Source organism: Barbus barbus, assembly GCF_936440315.1.
Source record: "Barbus barbus genome assembly, chromosome: 13".
NCBI classification, from domain to species: domain Eukaryota; kingdom Metazoa; phylum Chordata; class Actinopteri; order Cypriniformes; family Cyprinidae; genus Barbus; species Barbus barbus.
The window spans coordinates 23,682,887-23,707,974 of NC_136741.1; the positions used below are offsets into that span (position 1 = coordinate 23,682,887).

Below are 25,088 nucleotides of genomic sequence, written 5' to 3' on the forward strand. Positions count from 1 at the left end.
AGGGCATTCCTGCGAATCTGTATATGGGATACACCTGATAGCCTCTAGATGGCAGTACACGCGTTTAGAATAAACTCTACGCCAAAAACACTAAATAAAATGCATATAATGTGCACAAAATATCATAATCTTTCAATGCCTAATTATTAACTGTTTAAATTTCAAATTTACGAGTAATGTTTGCCTGGGTCCCAAGAGGATTCGTCTTTATTCAGAAACTGATTTCAGCAGTACACAAATGGTTAATTCGATGACAGCTAGAGGGAGGCGGGGCCTCGACGAAGGGGAGGGACCTGATTGGCTTAACGCAGGACAGGCGCTCAGTTTTCCTGGAAAGTTCTTGGAACCTACTCATGCGGTTTAACGAGAAACGCCGTTTTCATCCTCAGACGTCAATCACAAACATCAGGAAGCAATTACCGACCATTACCATAATAAAACTCCCAAATGAGTCATTCAAGACCATTCCTGTGCTAGTGTATTACTCACGAGATTGCTGTATGCTTGAATGACAAAGAAGACGAGAGTGATTCTGTGGGTTTCACAGAGCTGTGCTGCCGATGGCGTCAGAGGCGATAAACATGGGGGGGGTTCTCAGAAAACCAATTCTGGGAAGTCAGACGAAGTGAACAAGCCAAACCCTGCAGTGTTCCGCTTCTTGTTCAGTTTTAGGACACGAGCTGCACAGAAACACCGCTCGTTTTCGAGTAACCATGTCCGTGTAGTTTGTTAAACAAACCCGCAGACAAGTCGCGCACTTATTATGACAGTCGGCGACAGAGTGCTGAAGCTGTTAGACAACCTTCATATGCCTGAGAAATATCTCTGAACTGTCTGCCGTCGCTCAAGAAGAGTCCGAGAAAAAACCTCAGGAACAAAGAAACTTTAAGGAATCCCGGAGATATCAAAGCAGACATCTTCACAATGATTCTGTGCGTTCAAGGGTGAGTTTTAGCGACCCGTATTTATTAAATTATCACAATAAAATACAGTGATAACATAACTATCTAATAGTTCATTAACGAAATACCACACATTCTTGATGACGCTAAGCATTGTGTGAAAGAAAAATGGACTCATAATAATAATAAAGTAAAAACGTAAATATAAATATGTTGTTTATTGTTACGTTCTTTTTTGGAACAGTGCAACACATCAGGCAGGTTATAATATTTTCGTAATAATTCAATCTAATGATTAATCTTGATTTTCTTTATATTAATGTGTATTAACAAAATATAATAATGTGGCATTAATAACATAAGGTAACTTAACAGGAAAAAACAACTCTTTCTTTTTGGGTCTTTTTCACAGTTATTCATTATGTCTCTGTGAACTGGTTAAGAATGAACATTAAGTTGAACGATTTAGCAATTTCTTCTAAATGTGTATTTCTGTGCTTATTTGAACAGATAGTGTTTGGTGCTAAGACAAAAAATGTCACATGCCATGTTTTAATAAGTTTTCATTTTAAGATGATTGCAACCTTTTAAATACTTAAAATTGTTTCATTATTATTTTTCCCCAGGCCAGCTCATTTGCAAGAGACCACCGATCCAATGGTCAGGTTTCCGGTGGTGACTTTCTCCTCTCCTCGCTGCATCCATGCATCCGTTACCTTATGGGACCCCAGCAAAGATTTCAGATCTATCTCCAGTAATTTCTCCTATCTTAATGCCTCAGGTAGAATACAAACTTAAAATATCACAACTATAATAATAACAACTATTATTATTATTATTTCTAGAACAAAATGGCAGTTCATTGCATTCATCTATTCACGTATATATCTGCAAATCCATAAATCAAGGGTCATTCTATAAAACGTGCCTTTTCCATTATGGTTTTTTAAATGAAGTGTGTTTAATCATGTATTACTTTAAGCTATAATTAAAAGGTAAATTATTACTTTTTATTTAGGGATAGAATGTTTTTCTTTCAGTAAGGTACTTTTTAGCTTAATGTTCTTTTTTTTTAGCTAAAATACTGCAATGAGAATTTGGAAACATGCTTAAAAAAATTCATAATTTTTTAAAGGCCTCTAAAGGCACCTGTTTTGTAGAATGACCTCTTGTGATTTTTTTTTATTTTATTTTAACAATTTTCATCCCTTTTTTTCCATATACAGTCTCCAATAACAACTCATATTAATAATCCCTCCCATTTTTTTCAGGTTGGTACTGGGGTGCCATCTCTGCCAGTGAGGCCCACTCTGTCCTACAGGGGGCCTCGGAGGGTACTTTCCTGATACGGGACAGCAGCCACCCTCTCTATATGTTGACACTGTCTGTTAAAACTGGTCGCGGGCCCACGAACGTTCGTATCGAGTACAGTCTCGGATGTTTCCGTCTGGACTCCAGTTCCCCAGCCAGATCTCGCCTGCAGTCCTTCCCAGACGTCCCCAGCCTCGTGCAGCACTACGTGGGCTCCGGGAACAAAGGGGTGGAGGAAAAGACTGAGGAGTCGGATCACGTAACTTCGCCGGCCCCCAAGGAATGTGCAGTGTTGCTAAAACTCAAACAGCCGATCCATCGTCCTCAAGCCTTTCCTTCTTTGCAACATCTCACTCGCTTGGTAATCAACAAACACACCACTTGCACAGAGAGCCTGCCTCTACCGAGACTGTTACTGCAGTATCTTCAGGATTACCCTTTCCAGCTCTGACATCGCCATGGAAATGCACACCACGGCCAATCATGGCCGATGCTGATGTTTTGAAGGCGGCAAGTTAAATGCACAGCCCCAATCTGAGGTTTGGGTCAAAAAGCAGTGTTAACCACTTGAAGAGTGACTCTTGTTTCTGGAGCAAGTTTTTGATGGTCAGCAAGTCTATCTTCATAGATAGATAGATATACCCAAGTGGGACTGAGTCAAGCCATGTCCAGAAATTGACTCGTGAAGAAGCAAGTGACCCAACCTTTGTGTCATACTGTTAAAAGTGTGAGAGGTTAAACCACAGGTTTGGGGTTTGAGATTAATTTAATGTTCTTGAAACTTTTGTACAGGTCACGTGACCCCTTTAGGAACGGTTCGAATCGAGAACACGCAGGTTGTCTGAAACTCTGAGCTCACGAGAAGCACATACGTAGCTTGGTCTTCAGCACTCTATAAAGGCGAGCTTAGTCACTGCGCTGCCTTGACTGGAATTGTTTCTTTCCTTGAAAGTGAAATGCAGTGAAATGTTTTTTTTTTTTTTTGTGACTATTTTAATCAAGAGTTACATATCTTTTTTCTATGCCCACAATGTGGAGTTTGTATGTATTTATGGATAAACAATCCTTCATTTTGTAATAAAAGTGACGATCAAGTTTACTTGAAGTCATAATGTTTTAGGCAGTATTTTATCATTAAATTGGTGTCTTTTGCTACTTAGAATAATTCTAAGAAATATTTATAGAAGAGTGTAATTATGTAAAATGCATGTATTGGGAAAAAATTATGAGGGCAGATGCTGAGTAACTAGAAAAAGAAAACCTATTTTCGCAGAATGAATCATCCAGAATGCAGAAGTGTTACAGAGAATCAAACAATCAGATTCAGATCTCTTCTACGTACTGGCCTTCCAGTAAGACTATCAAACAAGGTCATTCAAAATTGTAATCTCAGAATAATAGGATTATTAGATGAACAAATGTGCATGAAATTGCTTTGCAATTTAGTTAATCATCTCAGGACAAAATGTGTGTTATACAAGATTATTCTGAGCAAGGGCCATAATTGTTTTACAGCTGATGTCCAGGAAAGATCACAGTTAATTTAAAAGGGATATTTTATACATTTAATAACAAAATGGGATTTTAAAAATATTTTATTTTTAGTGAATAAGAATTGCTAAATTATTTTTAAATTGTAGTACTTTTTGAGGTTTTGCATATAATTTTGGAGTTTTAATTTATAGATTTAAGGGATTTTTGAAATATTTTCCCTTTGCATTTTAGAAATAAGCAATTAAGAAATATTTTAATCAATATATTGTACCATCAAGCTTTAGCAGAGGCATTTAGAAATGTCTCCTTTTTTAGGTGCTGAAAAGAATGTATTGAAAAAAAAAGCTGTCGGATGAACAGGCACAACAGAATATTAATAATGAAAGATGTATACAGGAACATAGAAACGGTGTTTCTTCATTCTATTTTCCTCATAGTGAATCATTCTTACTGCGCACCGTGATTATAATTTCCCAGAAACCGAAGCAGAGCTTTTTCTGAAACACGATCTCAGTGCTGCGCAAGCTTACATAAATTTGCTGGTGACGTAAATATGTAAATAACTTATATGCAAAAAAAAGTCAAAACAGTATTAAAAGGTTATCAATGAGATCTATTTTAACAATTACTCTGGAAAAGGTTCTTAATTATCTAATCAATATGATTCCAGTCTAAACTGTTGCTATAGATGCAAATATTAATTTAGAAGCATAAAACAAAGGTATTAAACCTTTTTTTTTATTATAGCATTGCATGTCTACAAGAACAGTAAATAAATACATTTTATAATTTTTTTTTAGACTGTTCTGATACACATTACAGAAACAGAGAAAAGAGGCAGTGTGTGTCAAATTCTGTTTCACTCATTAGCAGACTAGAACAGACAGAATTATTGTATACTTGTACACATTGCGGTATCGGAGCATGTCGGGTTGTCTGTCTGTCATTGTGGGCTAGCTGAACAAGCGAGCTAGCGGCAATGGGCCAGCTGTTTCGCAGAATGAGCGCATTACTTCCAGGGAGAGACTAGCGCAGGACTGGGAGGGGGAGTTCTTAGAAAAGGCCTCAATAATTACCTTCAGCCTACTGCACCCTGACACTTGCACACTGAGCACATACTCACAATCAATGCAATCGCACCACAACAAACCACAGCCACACACACACACACACACAAGCACCCACCAATTAAAAGGAAAGTGAACAGAAACTATAACAACAGTAGGTTACAGCACAAAACAAATAGAAACCTGAGGTCGCCGGCTTTCAGAAAGGAGCTTCTCGGTAGGATTGGCAGGTTTTTAAGTGCATGCTGGGAACGGGCAGGATGGCAAGGGGATTGGCAGTGTGCCGTATGCAGTTTGGCTGAAGGCATTTTTTAATGGTCAACTGCTAATGGTGAAGTCTCTATCTCTACCTAGTGTGGTGTTATACCAAAGCATTGTCTTCATGCCTGTCTTTCCACTGTCCTTTGTTTCAGTCATCCTCTCCTTTCTTCTGTAAAATGCAAAACCGTGGCCTATAAAATAAAAAGAATAACAGTATGTTTACCAGTATACTATAAACGTAATACTGCTGACTTGGCACCCATAGATAACAAGGTAATAGATTTGCCTACTAAGGTTGCATCAGTTTCAACCAGAAAATTACAACAAATAATGGAGTGATGATCCAGCATGTCTTGGAGAAAAGCTCACACATTTATTATATATATTATATTTGAAATCAGAATTTTAACATGACTTTAACATAATATGATTTTTTTTTTCTCATGGGAATAATAACATTATTATTAAAACATTCCACGAAAGACAAATGCCTAAGTACATATTTGCTGTTGAGCAAGAAATTCCACATTACTCATGTAATCACACTGTAACATGGACTCTGTCTAGGAACAAACATTCGTGGAATGAAAATGTATTACTTCCAAATATTTTTCCCACACGTTTGTCAGACACTTACAAACTGAAATTTAAGAAACAACAAAACAAATATTTTCATTCACACAAAATAAAATTACACACACACATTTATATGTACATATATATTTTTTATGTATATTCAAAAATGTATTGTTTGTGTGTGTGTGTGTGTGTGTGTGTGTATATTATACAGGGTGCGCCATTTATATGGATACACCGTAATAACATGGGAATGGTTGGTGATATTAAAGTCCTGTTTGTGGCACATTAGTATATGTGAGGGGGCAAACTCCTCAAGATGGGTGGTGACCATGGTGGCCATTTAGAAGTCGGCCATCTTGGATACAACTTTTGTTTTTCAATAGGAAGAGGGCCATGTGACACATCAAACGTATTGGCAATGTCACAAGAAAAACAATGGTGTGCTTGGTTTCAACGTAACTTTATTCGTTCATGAGTTATTTACAAGTTTCTGACCACTTATAAAATGTGTTCAATGTGCTGCCCATTGTGTTGGATTGTCAATGCAACCCTCTTCTCCCACTCTTCACACACTGATAGCAACACCGCAGGAGAAATGCCAGCACAGGCATCCAGTATCCATAGTTTCAGGTGCTGCACATCTCGTATCTTCACACCATAGACAATTGCCTTCAGATGACCCCAAAGATAAAAGTCTAAGGGGGTCAGATCGGGAGACCTTGGGGGCCATTCAACTGGCCCACGACGACCAATCCACTTTCCAGGAAACCGTTCATCTAGGAATGCTCGGACCTGGCACCCATAATGTGGTGGTGCACCATCTTGCTGGAAAAACTCAGGGAACGTGCCAGCTTCAGTGCATAAAGAGGGAAACACATCATCATGTAGCAATTTCAAATATCCAGTGGCCTTGAGGTTTCCATTGATGGTGCACCACCACATTATGGGTGCCAGGTCCGAGCATTCCTAGATGAACAGTTTCCTGGAAAGTGGATTGATCGTCGTGAGCCAGTCGAATGGCCCCCAAGGTCTCCCGATCTGACCCCCTTAGAAGAGTGGGAGAAGAGGGTTGCATTGACAATCCAACACAATGGGCAGCACATTGAACACATTTTATAAGTGGTCAGAAACTTGTAAATAACTCATGAACAAATAAAGTTACATTGAAACCAAGCACACCATTGTTTTTCTTGTGACATTACCAATAAGTTTGATGTGTCACATGGCCCTCTTCCTATTGAAAAAACAAAAGTTGTATCCAAGATGGCCGACTTCTAAATGGCCACAATGGTCACCACCCATCTTGAGGAGTTTGCCCCCTCACATATACTAATGTGCCACAAACAGGACTTTAATATCACCAACCATTCCCATGTTATTACGGTGTATCCATATACAAACCTGATTCCAAAAAAGTTGGGACACTGTACAAATTGTGAATAAAAACAGAATGCAATGATGTAGAAGTTTCAAATTTCAATATTTTATTCAGAATACAACATAAATGACATATCAAATGTTTAAACTGAGAAAATGTATCATTTTAAGGGAAAAATAAGTTTATTTTAAATTTCATGGCATCAACATCTCAAAAAAGTTGGGACAAGGCCATGTTTACCACTGTGTGGCATCCCCTCTTCTTTTTATAACAGTCTGCAAACGTCTGGGGATTGAGGAGACAAGTTGCTCAAGTTTAGGAATAGGAATGTTGTCCCATTCTTGTCTAATACAGGCTTCTAGTTGCTCAACTGTCTTAGGTCTTCTTTGTCGCATCTTCCTCTTTATGATGCGCCAAATGTTTTCTATGGGTGAAAGATCTGGACTGCAGCCTGGCCATTTCAGTACCCGAATCCTCCTTCTACGCAGCCATGATGTTGTAATTGATGTAGTATGTGGTCTGGCATTGTCATGTTGGAAAATGCAAGGTCTTCCCTGAAAGAGACAATGTCTGGATGGGAGCATATGTTGTTCTAGAACTTGAATATACCTTTCAGCATTGATGGTGCCTTTCCAGATGTGTAAGCTGCCCATGCCACACGCACTCATGCAACCCCATACTATCAGAGATGCAGGCTTCTGAACTGAGCGCTGATAACACCTTGGGTTGTCCTTGTCCTCTTTAGTCCGGATGACATGGCGTCCCAATTTTCCAAAAAGAACTTCAAATTTTGATTCGTCTGACCACAGAACACTTTTCCACTTTGCCACAGTCCATTTTAAATAAGCCTTGGCCCAGAGAAAACGCCTGCGCTTCTGGATCATGTTTAGATATGGCTTCTTTTTTGACCTATGGAGTTTTAGCCGGCAACGCCGAATGGCACGGTGGATTGTGTTCACCGACAATGTTTTCTGGAAGTATTCCTGAGCCCATGTTGTGATTTCCATTACAGTAGCATTCCTGTATGTGATGCAGTGCCGTCTAAGGGCCCGAAGATCTCGGGCATCCAGTATGGTTTTCTGGCCTTGACCCTTACGCACAGAGAATGTTCCAGATTCTCTGAATCTTTGGATGATATTATGCACTGTAGATGATGATAACTTCAAACTCTTTGCAATTTTTCTCTGAGAAACTCCTTTCTGATATTGCTCCACTATTTTTCGCCGCAGCATTGGGGGAATTGGTGATCCTCTTGCCATCTTGACTTCTGAGAGACACTGCCACTCTGAGAGGCTCTTTTTATACCCTATCATGTTGCCAATTGACCTAATAAGTTGCAAATTGGTCCTCCAGCTGTTCCTTATATGTAAATTTATCTTTTCCGGCCTCTTATTGCTACCTGTCCCAACCTTTTTGGAATGTGTAGCTCTCATGAAATCCAAAATGAGCCAATATTTGGCATGACATTTCAAAATGTCTCACTTTCAACATTTGATATGTTATCTATATTCTATTGTGAATAAAATATAAGTTTATGAGATTTGTAAATTATTGCATTCCTTTTTTATTCGTAATTTGTACAGTGTCCCAACTTTTTTGGAATCGGGTTTGTAAATGGCCCACCCTGTATATAAAATATCATTTTTAATTTTAAATGATATATTTAGTATTACACATACTAAAATTTTCTAAAAACAATTAAAAATATATTTTTTTTGTTATATGTAAATAAAAATTATAGATTTTTCTTATTTTATATACAAAATTATATATGCAACACTATTGTTTTTGCCCCCATTTTTCATGAGCTGAACTCAAAGATCTAAGACTTTTTCTATGTACACAAAAGGCCTATTTCTCTCAAATATTGTTCACAAATCTGTGTTAGTGAGCACTTCTCCTTTGCAGAGATAATCCATCCACCTCACAGGTGTGGCATATCAAGATGCTGATTAGACAGCATGATTATTGCACAGGTGTGCCTTAGGCTGGCCACAATTTTTTGCTTGGTCACATTTTTCCTAAAAATGTGACCAAGGGGTAGTATATAAATAATAAATAAAACAGGGCCCAAAACAGAGCCTTGAGGAACACCAGTTGTAACAGGCAAAATGTATGATTTGAAATTTTTAAGTTGAATAAATTGAGTGCGCCCAGAGAGATAGGATCTGAACCAACTAAGAGGGATGCCAGTAATACCTATGGAGAGTAGTCTATCTAAGTATAGTTAAGAGTCCAGAGTCGGCTGACATAAGCAGATCATTAACAACTTTTACCATGGTCGTCTCTGTACTATGCAAAGGGCGGAAACCGGATTGGAATTTTTCAAATAAGCTATTTTTTAAAAGATGATAGTGAACCTGAGATAGCGAAAGATTAGCTTTTAATTTTTGAGAGAAAAGGTAAATTGGAAATTGGGTGAAAGTTGACCAACTTATTAGGGTTGGCTCCCGGTTTCTTAAGTCTTGGAGTAATTACAGCAACCTTAAAAGATGAAGGCACCACACCAGAGGTGAGAGACGAGTGTATAATATCAGTTACTATATCAGTTAGAGAAGATAAACAAGCTTTGACCAGATGAGTAGGGAGTGGATCTAACTGGCAAGTGGAAGACTTAGATTGTTTGATAAGACCTGATATTTCATCAATAGTTGGAAGTTCAAAACTGTAAAAAGGAGACAGAAGAGAATCGTGGGAAGATAAATACAACAGATCAGACGCCGCATTGTTTTGAAAAGTTAATTGTTGATGAATATTTAAAATTTTAGTATTAAAAAAGGTAATTAATTTATCGCATAGATCACAAGAGCTTGTCTTCAGCAAACTGTTTGCGGGCTTTCTTGTGCATCATCTTTAGAAGAGGCTTCCTTCTGGGACGACAGCCATGCTGACCAATTTGATGCAGTGTGCGGCTTATGGTCTGAGCACTGACAGGCTGACTCCCCACCCCTTCAACCTCTGCAGCAATGCTGGCAGCACTCATACGTATATTTCCCAAACACAGCTTCTGGATATGACGCTGAGCACGTGCACTCAACTTCTTTGGTCGACCATGGCGAGGCCTGTTCTGAGTAGAACCTGTCCCGTTAAACCGCTGTATGGTCTTGGCCACCGTGCTGCAGCTCAGTTTCAGGGTCTTGGCAATCTTCTTATAGCCTACGCCATCTTTATGTAGAGCAACAATTATTTTTTTCAGATCCTCAGAGAGTTCTTAGCCATGAGGTGCCATGTTGAACTTCCAGTGACCAGTATGAGAGCGTGAGAGCGATAAAACCAAATTTAACACCCCTGCTCCTCATTCACACCTGAGACCTTGTAACACTAACGAGTCACATGACACTGGGGAGAAAAAATGGCTAATTGGGCCCAATTTGGACATTTTCACTTAGGGGTGTACTCACTTTTGTGGCCAGCGGTTTAGACATTAATGGCTGTGTGTTGAGTTATTTTGAGGGGACAGCAAATTTACACTGTTATACAAGCTGTACACTCACTACTCACTACAAAGTGTCATTTTTTCAGTGTGGTCACAGTGTGGAAAAGATATAATAAAATATTTACAAAAATGTGAGGGGTGTACTCACTTCTGTGAGATACTGTATATATATATATATATATATAAAAAATTGTTTTTTTTACTTATGACTAAAAATGTATTCACTACAGAAATGTATGTGATTCTTCACGATTTTTAATTCGTTTAAGATTTTCAGTGCTTTGAAATCACAATTTTAATATGCACTGAATTTTCCAGGGAGTTTTTTTCCTCTTATTTGCTATTGAGCAAGTAATTCCATATATTTTTTCCCCAACATTTGACAGGCATTTGTAGCAAAACTTCACTGAAATGAAGAAAACATCAACAAAACAAAGGGAAGGTCACGTTAACAGAAGAACCTGACCTGTTGGTGAGGTCACAGCGGGTTTCCAGATAAAGCAACCCTAGCCTCATCTCCTCTATCAGCTGCTGAATGACTGGAGGATGGCATGGGGCAACCTCGAGGTAAACGCGCCTGGGCAGACAAAGGCATTTAAAAGCGTAAGAGAGGAAAAGATTGGGTGGAGAAGACATTTTACCAAGTAAACAATCTTGTAAGCCATTAGTCATGAAGAATAGTACGTCTGAAAGAGAAAGTCTGAAAGCTAATGCTAGGATATAACCCCATTCAATAGAGGTTCTCGGTATCTATGAAAGGACAGCATGTGTAATTTCTACGAAAGAAACAAGTCTTGAGTGGACACATAAGACACCCAAGGAAATATGAAACCCTATATAGACCACTTGACGTTTACTGACACGTGCAATGCTCTCAGGCGATTACAAGTTTATCACTCATCTGTTCGGTGAAATGCTTATTAAATTTGTCATTTTACGGGCATGGAATACCACAAGACAGGTTTTGCATTTCTCATCACCAAAGGCTAATTGTATTATTTGTTACTGTGTATGCTTGTCTGTATGTGTATGTGTGTGTCTTGGGAGTGATGAGGGCGGGAAGAGTACTGGGAGAACGTTCTGTTCCCTGGAATACTGTTATCTACTGAACTACAAAGAAGTGTGTAGCACTCGATTCCCTGAAGCATTTAAGATATGCTGGGAAAGCTTCTTAGCGCGATTATACCATACTATTTATACTGCATTCAGCTAAAAGGCCACTCACACAAGAATATTCAAAGAGAATCAGTCGCTCTGCCAGACCACATATGATGGGTTTTAGACAAACACACACTTCTTACCCTCGCTGAGTTAAGAGCTTTGAGCTCAGAGCCAGAATCGGGCGAATCACAGACAGCCCATCCAAACCCCCGTCCAATGCGTTGTGGTCTTCAAACCTTCAAGGGAAGAGGTGGGGACGGTTAAAAGGTTACATGAGACGTTCTCAAACATGCACGTCAAAGGTTAAAGCACATTTTGAGCATGTCCGCATTTTGGCCTAACCTGAGTATCTCTATTTGTAAAGTCTCCATGTCCTGACTGAGCAAGTAGGGAGGGTTGCTGACTAGAAAGTCAACGGGGTCGCATCTGCTCAGTATCGCATCTGCGTCTGGGAATATAAAACACATTTTTTGCTCTCGCTGTCATTTGCAAAATATATATTTGCACTGGAAATTAAAAGCTTTTAAACTGAACAACAATATTGGTCAGATAAGAAAATAATTATACGAATGTAATATGTAGTATCTGGGATATTTTCAATAGTTGTGCCTATATTACACACACACACAAAAAGAGTTTTTGCAAAAACAGATAACTCAATAATAATTTTCAAAAATCATGTTTTTATTGTGTTTTATTGTGTTAGTTAGTTTTTTGTTATTTTTTAACCCAGTCAAAATAACCCAACTGCAGTTTGATTGAGATTAATTGGAGTGCACAAGGGAAAAAAATTATTTCTGAAAATTGTTAAAAACGGAGTTACCTGTTTTTGCAAACGAACTCTTCAAATATATATACACACACACACACACACACACACACACACACTCTCTACTGTTAAAAATATTACGCAACATCTGTTTTCAATATTAAAAATAATAACAAATATTTATTGATCACATATCAGCATATTAGAATGATTTCTGAAGGATCATTTGGCACAGAAGACTGGAATAATGGCTATCGAAAATTCTGTTTTGCCATCACAAAAAAAAATACAAATAAAAATACTTCAATGAAAAGCTATTTGAAATTGTAACAATATTACTGTTTTTACTATATTTTTGATCAAATAAATGCATCCCTGGTGAGCATAACAGATTCTTAAAACTACTTTTCAAAAATTTTCAACAGTAGTGTAAACATTATATATATATAGTTTAAACTGTATCAGGTGCTATTTATATGTACATACAGTAGTAAGACAGTATTTGATATTCTCATGCATGTATACTGTACTCACACATACAGTATATGACAAACAATTAGCTGTCAAAACATATATTAGTGTCAATGATCCATGAATCTCCTGAAAAGCCTCCATTTATGCCTGCTAGCTCTAACTCTTGTTACCCAAAACAACACTTACTTTTTAACTAACATTTCTGCAGAAGTACCTGCATTTATGCGGTCAGTGAAGTGCAGCTTTTAAAGAGCAAACAAGTTAATCTCAGAATCTAATAATAGTAATGTGGGTAGGCCACAGAGAGTTAAAAATCTGACATTTAGCATTCAGGCAGGCTGTTTTTAATGCCATCTAGTGGGAAGAGAGGCACAAACTTTAACAGGAAAAGCCTGATAAATCCCTGGAATTAGCAGAACATTTCCATGTCACTACCTTAGAGGCCCTTCTAGGATTTGGGCTGAATATCTCGATTATCTACCAGCGCTCAAGTCACGCTAATGCTCAATCAATTATGAATGTTATGATAAGGCCCACAATGAATCTCTTAACTCTTTTTAGTTTCTTCACGGATTGTGGGTAGAAATTTTGTGGCATGTATTGGAATATGGACAACGAAGCTTATTACTGGCATCTGAAAGCATGATGAAATTTAGCCACAATATTTAGTAAATAAACATACAAGGAGCGTGGGATGTGTTTTGAATGACTGACATTCAAGTTTTACAGAATCCGTGGAGCTTTCTGTGGAATTCGGAGCTGTGGATTACGTGCCGGTCTGCTTGTGACTAATGCGCTTTTCACTTTTGCCAGTTATAACAAACAGAGAGAAAATCAAGGAAATGGGACAATCAAAGATGCCAGTCACTCCCTCATGCTGCAGTTCGTCTCTATATACTGAACAGAAACTAACAAAGAATCAAAATTACACATGCTACACACATTTAGTCTTGACCTGGCTTTCATCTCCCTATGGCAGAGAGAAAAAGACACTTTCCCTAAGAAATATTTCCATTCTGTCAGCTTTTTGTCAAATGAACCTTAACCTTCATTTATTCAAATCTGTCAGACTAGATTCAAGATCAAGACGAACACACAAACAGCGCATTCTACTCAATTTTATAACCTTTATTATCCAAATGTCATGATATTTTCTGTTTAGAGCCTCAACCGTCCATGTGAAAGCACAACATGACCCTGAAGCCTCAATTTTTATAATTACACATTATTATTATGTGAATAGTCACAGCTAAATTATATATATATATATATATATATATGTGTGTGCGTGTGTGTGAGTGTGTTTGTGTTTTATTATTTGTTAACATATAATATCACTTATATTAAATATTTAAATATATGGTTATATTCATATTATGTGTCTGCGTTATGTTACTGATAAGTTTGCAATAAAAATTTTCTTGGGACATTTGTATGCTAAAAGCTGTTAAAAATTAATCACCAGATAACAGTCAGTGACGTAAAATGGGTAAGTTGACCAGAAATGACGTTTGTTGTGTGCTGACCAAAAATTGCCACTTTTGCAGGAAGTCAGTCTCACAATAATAATTAACTGTTATGACTAGTCATTGCTGAGTGGGATTTTCTATGTCATTTGAATCACTCTTACCCTTAATCACATCTAAATGATGAACATCTAGTCTGTCCCGCAGACCCAGCCTGGAACAAACAAAAGAGGATATGGAATAGTCAAAATAATAAATCATTAAGTAATAAAGATCCAAATATAGAAGCTTTATATAGTCAAAGGTGCTGGTGGTCACCTGTTTGCATTTTCCGTTGTAAGACATACTGCTGTCTGGCTTTGATCCAAAGCAAATACCCTGAGCTTAAAGAATCATGGGTACAGATGTTACAGATGACACACTACATTACTTGGAAGAGCAAGATAAATAATTAGAAAAAAAGACACTGAGTGCAAACCTGTGGAATGCTGTGTAGTAAACTAAGAGAGATGGCTCCAGATCCACAGCCCACCTCCAGACATCGTAAATCAGTCGTGTGCGATTCCCCCCGTATCAACCGGAGGTCCTCGAGAACCAGACTAACCAGCTCCTACACGCACACAAACCAGCAGGTCCAAATGGAAATAAATGTTTTCAAACACACAGTCAGTGTTTATCCAAAAAGTCACGTCCATTTGAAGTCCACTCTCAGTCTGTTGCAAATTTTGGACACGTGCTAACTAGGTCACTGAAGTTTTTCACCTCTGTTTCAGGACGAGGTATGAACACGGGAGGCTTCATCTTCAAGGTCAGGTCTCTGAAGTCCCATTCCTCAATCACATACTGTACAGGCATCCTAAAAAAAACACACATCGACAAAGGTCAATCTATCTTCTGGTGATTCATGAATCAGCTACAGTACTTTTAACTACATTATATCAGTCCCAAATCTAGAGTGACATTTTATTTTGTTTTGTGAATTTTAGGAATAGCACATTATTAAAATCAAGATGTACCCGTTAATATTATTTATTATATATTATTATAATATTAACCAACAGCTGTATTTTTTAAATGCTGTAACTAAAGTATTGTTTATTGCTAGTTCATGCAGAAACAAGCCTTAACTAATGTGGCCTTATTGTAAAGCGTTACCAATTTTGTTTGTATTTCATTTTTCATTTTATTATTTGCATATATGCATTAGTTACATACCGGTTGAACACTAGTTTTGTTCTTCGCTAGACATAAATCAGAAATTATCAGTGGGTGGAAGTTAAAAGTCCTCGGGAATGGTTTAGTGTTAATCGAAAGAGAGTAAATGAATAACAAATAACATTTTAAAAGAACTAAATTCAAAATAAATTTAATGAAGTTCTGTGAAGGCCTGCACATGTGTGCAAAGGGTCTTAATAATTAAAAACTCAGTAAAGTTGTAGTGAAATGTAGTACCTTGTGAGGCGTTTGGAGCATAATTCCCACACTCTTTCTCTCTCCCTGTCAGTCAGGGTGTCTCTCAGCCTTTTCCTCTGCACACATTCCAGCTTTCAACAAAGAAAGACAAGGACACAGTGTCATGGAAAGGGAAATAGGTATTCCTTTAATTTTGTAAAGAGGAAGGAATGGGAGTGAATTTAAAACTAATTTCTTAAAGTACTTAACTTTTTTTATTTTTATTTTAATTCTAATAAATTATTATTTTACTAAACGCCCGCACTTTTTAAAATAATTCAAAATAAAATCATCTATATGGGTATCTCCCTCTATATATAAATAAATGTCTTATGGAACTTTTACATTACATGAAAGCTTGATGAGACAGAAACTCACAGTTTTTTCGCCTAGGACATGAGATATGATGTACTGGCTAGAGTGAACAGGCTCTGAAATGCCGTGCAGTGTGAAGTGTTGAGCCCATAGTCTGATCGCCTGCTCTGCTGTGAGACTGCAGTCTGCTGGAGGAGCAACAGCGCCCTCTGGTGCACCTGACCACAGCCTCACAACAATCTAAAATACAACCAACAAAATAAAATACATTTTAAAATACCCCCACATCACATAGCAAGTGCGGTAGTCATACAAATGCATATTTCACCGTTTTTGCTCATTTGATTAGAGTGACTGTAATTTAAATGCATAAGAGATTAGACACTTACTCTCTGTTTTGACACTCCGCTGTGTCTATACATTAATCGATTGAGAAACCAAATTGTCTTGAACATTATCGTAACTAATCAAGCTAATAATACACGTTAAGCTGCTATAACATTAGTGGAATAACTGTATGAAGAAATTATGTAACTTGCACGTTTTGATCCAAGTAACATCAGATGCCATGTGCACCGCATGTCCGAATCGATCTTAAGAGTCGGATCACTTGAATCAGTTCAAAAGGTTGACAAAATGATTGTTTGAATGATTAATTTTCATTGTACATACTCTTTTGTCCTGTGACCGGTTATCACTACAGACGCCCATTCTCAACGACGAGACGAAAAACGAAGAGGAAAAGACAGGCTAGAAGGGTTAGGATCTACAATAAACAGGTGCTTGTTTTGGTCGACACATTTGAAGCACGCATAAATCTCCTCGCCCTTCACATCTGGGACAGCAGTTTTAAGTCACGTTTTATATATGGGCTGTTATTATACCATACATTCCAGATACTTTAACAGGACATCTTGCTTTATTATGATCAAGATTGAACAGGCAAAGGAAACTGCATGCTAATTTATGAAATAAGGCACACTGACTAATGTGTCAGACCTGTCCGTTTCGTAGTGAGCTTTCCGTAAGTGCATTTGAAGCATAGACTACCAATATTTATTTGATGGAGCGAAAAAAGGCTTTAATGAACAACATTATGTCGCTAAAAACGACTTTGGAATGGATGTCACGTTCCACAGCAATGACTTATACACGAATCATTTCTTAACAAGTGCTTCTTTTAAATGAACTGTTGTTCAAATGAACCGATTCGTGTACATGAAGCGGACTTCCTGTCACTAGTGTGCATCGATGCTTTTACAGATTTCAAAATAAAAGAATAATGCGGCAACCAAAAGAAAGGGACAGATCTTTTCAATGAAAACGCTTTGTGTTGTCTATTATGTTTTTGCTACACTCTGTAATTAAATTAGTTAAACTGAATACAATTTTACGCTTTACCCCCAACTGTGCGATCTGAAATGACCACTAGAGAGCGCAAGTGCATTACTTCACTTTTAAAGGTGCTAAATATTACATATCATATAATAAACTTAATTGAACTCAAACTGAAAACCACTTAAAGTCCATGGATTCTTACTTAGGGTACAACAGGTCTAAAGACCCCCCTCAATTTTTTAAATATTTAATTTTTTTGTAATATGACAAAAAATTAAAATACAAATATTGATGGAAAAACATGTTTTTTGAATTACTAGAAATTTGTGACACATCTATGCCCCAAATGTGCCCTGTTTTCCTGATTAATTTCACTTACTTTCATAAGAACGTCCAGATAACAACTTCTTTGTTATTTGACTATTGGTAAATTATTTATGTACATCTTAGAGATCAAATTTTAGTTCATGCATATTGTCCAGTATTGTGACAACACAGACTTCAAAGACAGAAGTTTTGAAAGGACTTGTTGTCTGCAGTCTGAGTTAGAGAAGAGAGATCACGTGAGGGGAGACTGGAAGACTGGATTGGGGGATGGAGGACTAGTGCTGTCAGCCAGATGGGACTGATTGTTATTGTGTGCTGCAGGGGTTGCAGTGAGTGTAGCCTCAGTCTATTTGTGAGCAGCACTACACATGATTTAACTGTAAGTCTTGTCTTTCCCCTGAAACATTGTCTGTCAGAATGTCTCTCCTTATATGTACAAAGAAGGATGAGACAATAAAAGTGAGATTGAGAGAAGTGTAGAAGTGAAAGAAAGAGGACAGGAGACTATAAAAGGGGTTAAAGTATAATATCAAAGGAAGCAAAATGTTTCAAAGTATTCAAAGAAAAAGAAATAGCGAGAAAAAACATAAATGTAGCTTTTTAGACTTTTTTTTTTTTTTTTTTGTCCTTGAAGCAAATCTGTGATAATCGCGCACAGCGTGTGTGTAATTAAGAGAAACTGGTAATGCCTGCGAGGAAAAGTAAGACTGCACTGGTTTCATGGCCTGTGGTACTCTACAGTTAAACTCAGACAATTAACTATTTAAAGAAACTACTACAAATGCTACTGTTTGTCAGACCTAAGTGATCATCATGAAGTACATCATAACCTTAACCACTGTGGAGAGTCCAAAGTATTTAAAAGCAGGGCAAAATATTTTAAAGCAGGGTTTTTTTTTAAAGATTTTTGATGCCAAGGGTCCCGAAATATGATGATTTTCTTGCGAGAGACCCCCTTTCTAAAATATAAGGGAAAAAGGGAAGTGGTGTGTGGCCAAGTATGGTGATCCATACTTGGAATTTGTGCTCTGCATTTAACCCATCCAAGTGTACACACAGTAGTGAACATACACCCAGAGCAGTGGGCAGCCAATGCTGCGGTGCCCGGGGAGCAGTTGGGGGTTCGGTGCCTTTGGTGTCTCACCTCAGTCGTGGTATTGAGGTTGGAGAGAGTGTTGGTTACTCACTCCCCCCACCTACAATCCCTGCCAGACCTGAGACTCGAACCCACAACCTTTGGGTTACAAGTCCGACTCTCTATCCATTAGGCCATCCATACTACATAAAGGTATTTATCTATTTTTATATATTAAAGACCCATTTATACTGTGAGAAAAAGCATGTTATTATAAAGACATGTTGTTTGCAAAATTAAATAATTGTTTTTACTTTTATATTGTTACTGTACTAAAGCCAAGGCAGGATTTTAAATATTATGCATATAAAAATACTGATTTTGATTTTTTTCAACCCATATTACAATAATGTAAATGTAATTTAATAAATCCAATTCAGTGTAAATTTATTGGCAATGCATTTTTCCAGAGCTGTTGGCAGCTATTAATTTTGACAGTCCAAAAAATAAATTTACGTGTTTAAACATTTTGTAAAATCTTGTAAGCATACTGTGTTGGTTGTGGCATATCTGTTTGAATATATGCCATATCTGATACTGTGGGCATCACTAACCGCCTCCAACACATCTCTCGTTTTATCTATCAATCTATCTTCCTCTTGTGCTGTTTTTATTTTCTCACTTTCCTTCTATCTGTCACACGATCTATGCTAGACTAACTACGTCTAGATAAAATGCACAATGCAGTATTCTGGATAGGGTCTTGTGAGCAGAAAGTGTTTCACATATAATGTAAACACAATATTGCTTTTTGTTTAGATAAAAAACAAACATGAATATAAAAATGGTATTATATTTAAAACAAATTTCCTAACCCATTTTTTTTCTAGAGCTTTAGAAAGGAAGAGTTGGAGTTTGAAAAATGACAGTCTGAAATTGGCCAAAGACATTCCCAGATGCCATTTCCCCAACTGTCTCCTTCTTATAAAACAAGTGGCAAAACACCAAAAGGAAAAGATAATGTTAGTTCTTTTACGTCATTATTTACATTTATGTCAATGCCAGAATGTTAAACTGATTTTAAACTACATAATATTTTTTCTCTATTGAAAATATGACAGAAATAATCTAACTTGGATTCATTTCAAAATGAAAAGGAATAGCCCACTGCAGCTGAGTGCCAGATGTGGATGATAAAAGAATGGGAAGTATATGCAGGACATATTTAGGATTTTTAACCTGCTCTTGGCATACTTTGGTTGTAGCTGTGATTATATATAGCAACATTTCTGTGGGATTTTGTCTTGTTTCACTGAGTATGTGTTGCAGTGATTATGAGCAGCTGAAGGTAATGTACTAAATTGAGGGCCAGTTTTGACTGTTCATGCAGTTATTTGTTTAATAGTTCTATTCGTTGTGTGATTATTATTATAATAAGCGCGAGATCGTTGGACCTAACTGTGATAATAACGTCATTTCATCCGCGATGCTTGAGTAATCGCATGTGTGCGTGCATCAGCCAGTAAGTTAATTTCTTCATACTGTATAGCTATTTACGTTGCTACCGTTAATTTATGTTTAAAGATGTGCTTATCGCGTATGCCTTAACACATGTCTCTGTAAGATAATCGCAAAATAATCCTGTTATGCAATCACTGTATAAATATTTACCTTGTTTTATTGAAAACGAAATGCCGACTGTTACTCGTTTGCATACGGACGTTCTTTAATGTAAACTTGTACTTTATTATTGTTGTTTCTGTTTCTAGAACCACACTCAAGTAAACTATTCAAATTTTGAAAGAGTGGTCTGTGAGTGGTGTATGCTTCTAACTCCTTCAACTGACATAACTTAATTGTTCTGACCGGACAATTTTTGGTGGTTGCCACCGGGTATTAATTAGCACCTAAGAGCTTAACAATTTTTTACAGGTAAGATTTCATCTTAATCCTCTAATTTCCGTAAAATAAATATATAGCATCTGATATTGGTCATATAATCGAATTTAAACATAAAACTGTAACATGTCTGTCTTCCCTTGTGACCTAGTTTTCCCCCTGTTATGTAATTAGTCATTGTGTTCACCTGTCGGTCCTCGTTATCTGTCCCTTTATAAGTTCCTGCGTTGGTATGTTAGTTTGTCAGTTATTAGTTCATGTATTGGTGTGTCCTGTTCCCTCCGTGTACCTGGTCCTGGATTGTATATTAAAAGATTGTTTAATTGTCTCTGCTCTTCGTGCGCTCCTTGCCTTGCACACCACGTAACAGAATAACCAATCGAAACAGTAAGATTGCGGCCTGTTTTTTCCCCGTTTTGTTTCCCGTTTTTTGCCAGTGTTTTTATTTTTTGTGTTTTCATGGATTCTGCCGTCCTTCTCCTCCTGCTGGAGCAGGGGGACCGCTCTCTCGAGGACCACAGCGAGGATTTCATTTTCCTGGCGAATTATATGAGCTTCCCGGACAGCTGCTTCTGCACGTTTTTTCTAGCTGGACGGAACACCTCCATACAAGCGCAGTTGTCCGGGGACGGTCCTCGAGAGCTTCGCCGCATTTCAAGATTTTTATTTGTCACATACACAATTATACAGAGTATAACCAGCAGTGAAATGTAGGAGTGGGTGCTGGTGTCTTGCAGTTTGAGACTCACCGTGGACATCACAGATAATGATACCAGCCGCACTCGGGACCCAGTGCCCAGTCCTCCACCACCCCACAGCACGGAGCTGCCCGAGCCCACCGCAGACGGAGAGCCAGAGCCTGCCGCGGTCGTTGAGCCAGAGTCATCAGGAGCGACAGAGCTACCGATCGTCCCGGAGCCCGAGCCCCAAATGTCTGACCAGGTGCGAGAGCCGGCAGTTCAACCGACGGTGGATGCAGCTGTGGAGATCGCGGGGGCGATGGAACGCCCCGCCCATGGCACCACCGCTGGGGGTGAGCATGAACTGGACCTGGCAAACCTCATTGACTTTCACCCTGACACGCTCATCCTTAAGCCATCGCCTGAGTTGTATTCCTGGGAAGTTATCCCACCCAACCTCCCTCTCCCACCTCCTCTCATTGACTTGGTCCCCACTCCAACACCTCCATCGCCTGAGTTCGTCAGCCCCTCTGCTCTCCCTCAGCTCACCATCTGTGGCGTGGGCTCGCCGCGGGTCTGCCGATCTCCAGCTCCGTTGGCGTTGAGTCTGGAGGATCCCTCAGTCTCCGAGACCCAGACTCCGCCTCGGTCCTGCGACCCAGCGGCTCCACCTTGGCTTCCAGCTCCACCGGAGCCCGTCAGTCCACCAGCTCCACCTGGCTCCCTCATCCCTCCGGCTCCGCCTTGGTCAGTCGTCCCCCTACCTGCATCTTGGGACTACAGTCCTCCGGCTTTGCCTCGTCCCTTCGTCCCTCTGGCTCCGTTGGGCTCCTCCTTCCCTCCAGCTCCACCTCAGTCCTCTGTCGCTCCTGCTCCTCCGCGGCCTTACGGAGTTCCGCCTGCACCTTGGTCGCCGAAGCCCCCGGCTCCGACTTGGCCCTCCGGATCCTCGGCCTCACCCTGGCTCTGCGGCTCTCTGTCGCCACCTCGGGCTCCACCACCACCTTCTCCGCCGCTGTTGGTTGGTCCCATGGAGTCGGCAGTCACTCCTCCACCATGGCCCCTCCCTCCGCCGGCTCCTCCGTGGGCCACCATCCTGACTGTGGCCTGGGTCTGCATCTGGCTCCTCCTGTTAATTTACATATCACCTCAGTGATAAAACTCATGGATTTGGACGGCGATTTATTCGCAGTGGAGGAGTGAGTGCTGTGATCCTGCGAACCAGAGAACGCGCTGCTCACGTGGCCAGTCACATGATTGTGTGCTGTAAATAAAATACATTTTATTTAGAAATATATTCTTATTATTGTGTAAAATGTATTTTAAAATACTTAGTATTATGTCAAATATATTCTTATTATTCCAAGCATATTTTATAATGTATAATCCTATTTATTATTTAAATCGCCTGTTTATAAATAGGAAAATACGCACTATAGTTGTATATAATTATACGCAATATATATGCGTTTATAATACACATTTTAAAATTGTATTGCATACTTGCCGCTGCCATAATAAAGACCCACTTTGAATGTTTACATGCTTTTCTTCTCATTCTGCTCTCACTCGCTGTGCTGGAGTAGTTATAAAGTATTGTTCTTTTAAATACTTAATTTCCAGCATTTCAGAAATAAATATGTATGCAAATTACACCGAAGTACAACAGTTGGGGGCAGTCGTGGCCTAATGGATAGAGAGTCGGACTTGTAACCCAAAGGTCGTGGGTTTGAGTCTCAGGTCCGGCAGGGATTGTAGGTGGGGGGAGTGAATAACCAACACTCTCTCTATCCTCAATACCACAACTGAGGTGAGACCCTTGAGCAAGGCATCAAACCCCCAAATTCTCCCCGGGTGCCGCAGCATTGGCTGCCCATTGCGTACCCATCACACTTGGATGGGTTAAATGCAGAGCACAAATTCCGAGTATGGGTCACCATACTTGGCCACACACCACTTCCCTTTCCCTTACTGTACGGTGTTTGGGAGTGCTCAAAAAAGGGTTTAAACGCTGAATTTTGAATCGATTTGTGGATTTGGACGGCAATTAAATTACCACACGACCTTGGTGTTTGTCAAAAAACAGTAGGTAATTTGGCCGGGGATTTTCACGGGGGTGGTGAGAGAAAAACACAGGCGTCTTGGATTCGGACGGCAATTAAATCACCAACTACCGCCTGTATATGGTGAAAATCACTTGCGTCCCTCTGAGAAACAATTACCGTCCAAATCGGGCTTATGGCACATATATTCTCAGCAGTGACTCATTCTGGTGTTTTGAGCCTCCCGGAGGAAGCTCTCTTTCTCTCCCAGTAATTCTTCAAGCTGAAATACTGAGAAGAACCTCACAATGCTGCTTTGTCCCTCAAAAACACTGAAGTCATAGTTTCCCAGGCTGCTGCCCCCTGAGATGCCTAGAAGTAAAGAAGCGAGAGGAGGGGCACAGATCTTGGTAAATTGCTTGCGCCATGAAAAAAACAACAACAAAAGATGGTACAATACATTCTTGTGCCCCTGTTGGCATCGTAATTGCCCCAATATAGCCGATGATGTTCTATAAAATGTTCCTCAGCCTCCTTCACTTTGTTAAATGAATGAAATTCAGAATTTAAGAATTGCTTTCCTTTGAATTCATGAGAATGAATCTGAATTGAATTGACACCAACCTTTTTGTCTCTATCTTTCTATCTATCTATCTATCTATCTATCTATCTATCTATCTATCTATCGTTCTAACATTTGTTTGTTCTGTCGACTGTTCAGTCAACCCTTATGTTGTTTTAGCAATCTGTCATTCGTTCTGTCTGTAAATATATTGTTTGATCAGTATATCATTCATTCAGTCTACCTGTTTGTCTGTCTGCCTGTCATTTTAGCAATCTGCTAGCATTGTTTGTATGAGTCTGTCTGCCGGTCTGTCTGTTGTCTATTATATATCTATATTTCTGTCTTTCTTTTTGACATATATGTCCTAGATATCTAACGTTCATTCTATCATTTTATCATTCATTCTTTGTCTATATAACTATCATCTGTCTTTCTTTCTATCTTTCTAATTCTAAATATCGTTTGTTATATCGTTCATTCTATCTTGTTCGTTCAATCTATCTGTCTGTCATTCTAGTTATCTATCAATCTGTTGTTCATTCTATCCATCTTCCATTCTATCGAACTTCAAGGGTTTTGATGTGTTTAAAAAAGGTTTGTTTGCAGTAATTAAAATTTAGATACTGGTTTAGAATTTAAAAGACATTTACAATTAAGTTTTGGATGTTTCAAAGCCCTGATTGCCATTATTTGGCTTCCTTGATGCTTCAATAAACAAACTTGTGACCAAACGTATGGTGGCATTGAATTGAATTGAATATACTTTATTGTCCCATTCCTGGGAAATTCATCTTGGACAATCATGACATGGCCAGTACGTAACATTGACTCACACTAAACATAGCAACTCACAATAAATTACACATATCACATATATTAAAAGCTACAATATGCCATACAGACATGCATTGATTATGAATCATTGAAAGATCAATAATTAAGTCTGGATATGAAGACTGGATATTATAATCGTAAAAACTCTGTTTTCACATCAGAAAAGTAATCCTCTCACCCCTCTGTTTGCATATCCCATTATAAATTCCTGAGGTAAACTTGTGAAAGTGCGCTTTGAAAAGGTCAAGTCTTGTATATTAAAC

General features: G+C 38.6%; 2 protein-coding genes across 3 annotated transcripts; one reads left to right on the top strand and one right to left on the bottom strand.

The window, feature by feature from the left end:
- Positions 1–283: 283 nt before the first annotated feature.
- On the top strand, positions 284–3,332 carry LOC306879435 (cytokine-inducible SH2-containing protein-like). The gene is made up of 3 exons (XM_079432377.1): positions 284–944; positions 1,529–1,683; positions 2,174–3,332. The coding sequence occupies exons 1-3, from the start codon at positions 925–927 to the stop codon at positions 2,662–2,664; spliced, it is 666 nt and encodes a 221-aa protein (XP_079288503.1). The 5' UTR covers positions 284–924; the 3' UTR covers positions 2,665–3,332.
- A 1,079-nt stretch (positions 3,333–4,411) lies between these two features.
- On the bottom strand, positions 4,412–16,875 carry hemk1 (HemK methyltransferase family member 1). 2 transcript variants are annotated; one of them, XM_079432376.1, is made up of 11 exons: positions 16,455–16,668; positions 16,129–16,305; positions 15,751–15,842; positions 15,061–15,154; positions 14,777–14,908; positions 14,617–14,681; positions 14,463–14,512; positions 11,932–12,037; positions 11,730–11,825; positions 10,895–11,005; positions 4,412–5,226 (listed from the first exon to the last, which is right to left on the bottom strand). In XM_079432376.1, the coding sequence occupies exons 1-11, from the start codon at positions 16,518–16,520 to the stop codon at positions 5,184–5,186; spliced, it is 1,032 nt and encodes a 343-aa protein (XP_079288502.1). In that variant the 5' UTR covers positions 16,521–16,668; the 3' UTR covers positions 4,412–5,183. The 2 variants fall into 2 exon arrangements, with proteins under 2 accessions (XP_079288502.1, XP_079288501.1); XM_079432375.1 differs by lacking the exon at positions 16,455–16,668 and adding an exon at positions 16,738–16,875 and having other exon boundaries at positions 4,429–5,226.
- Positions 16,876–25,088: the final 8,213 nt, after the last annotated feature.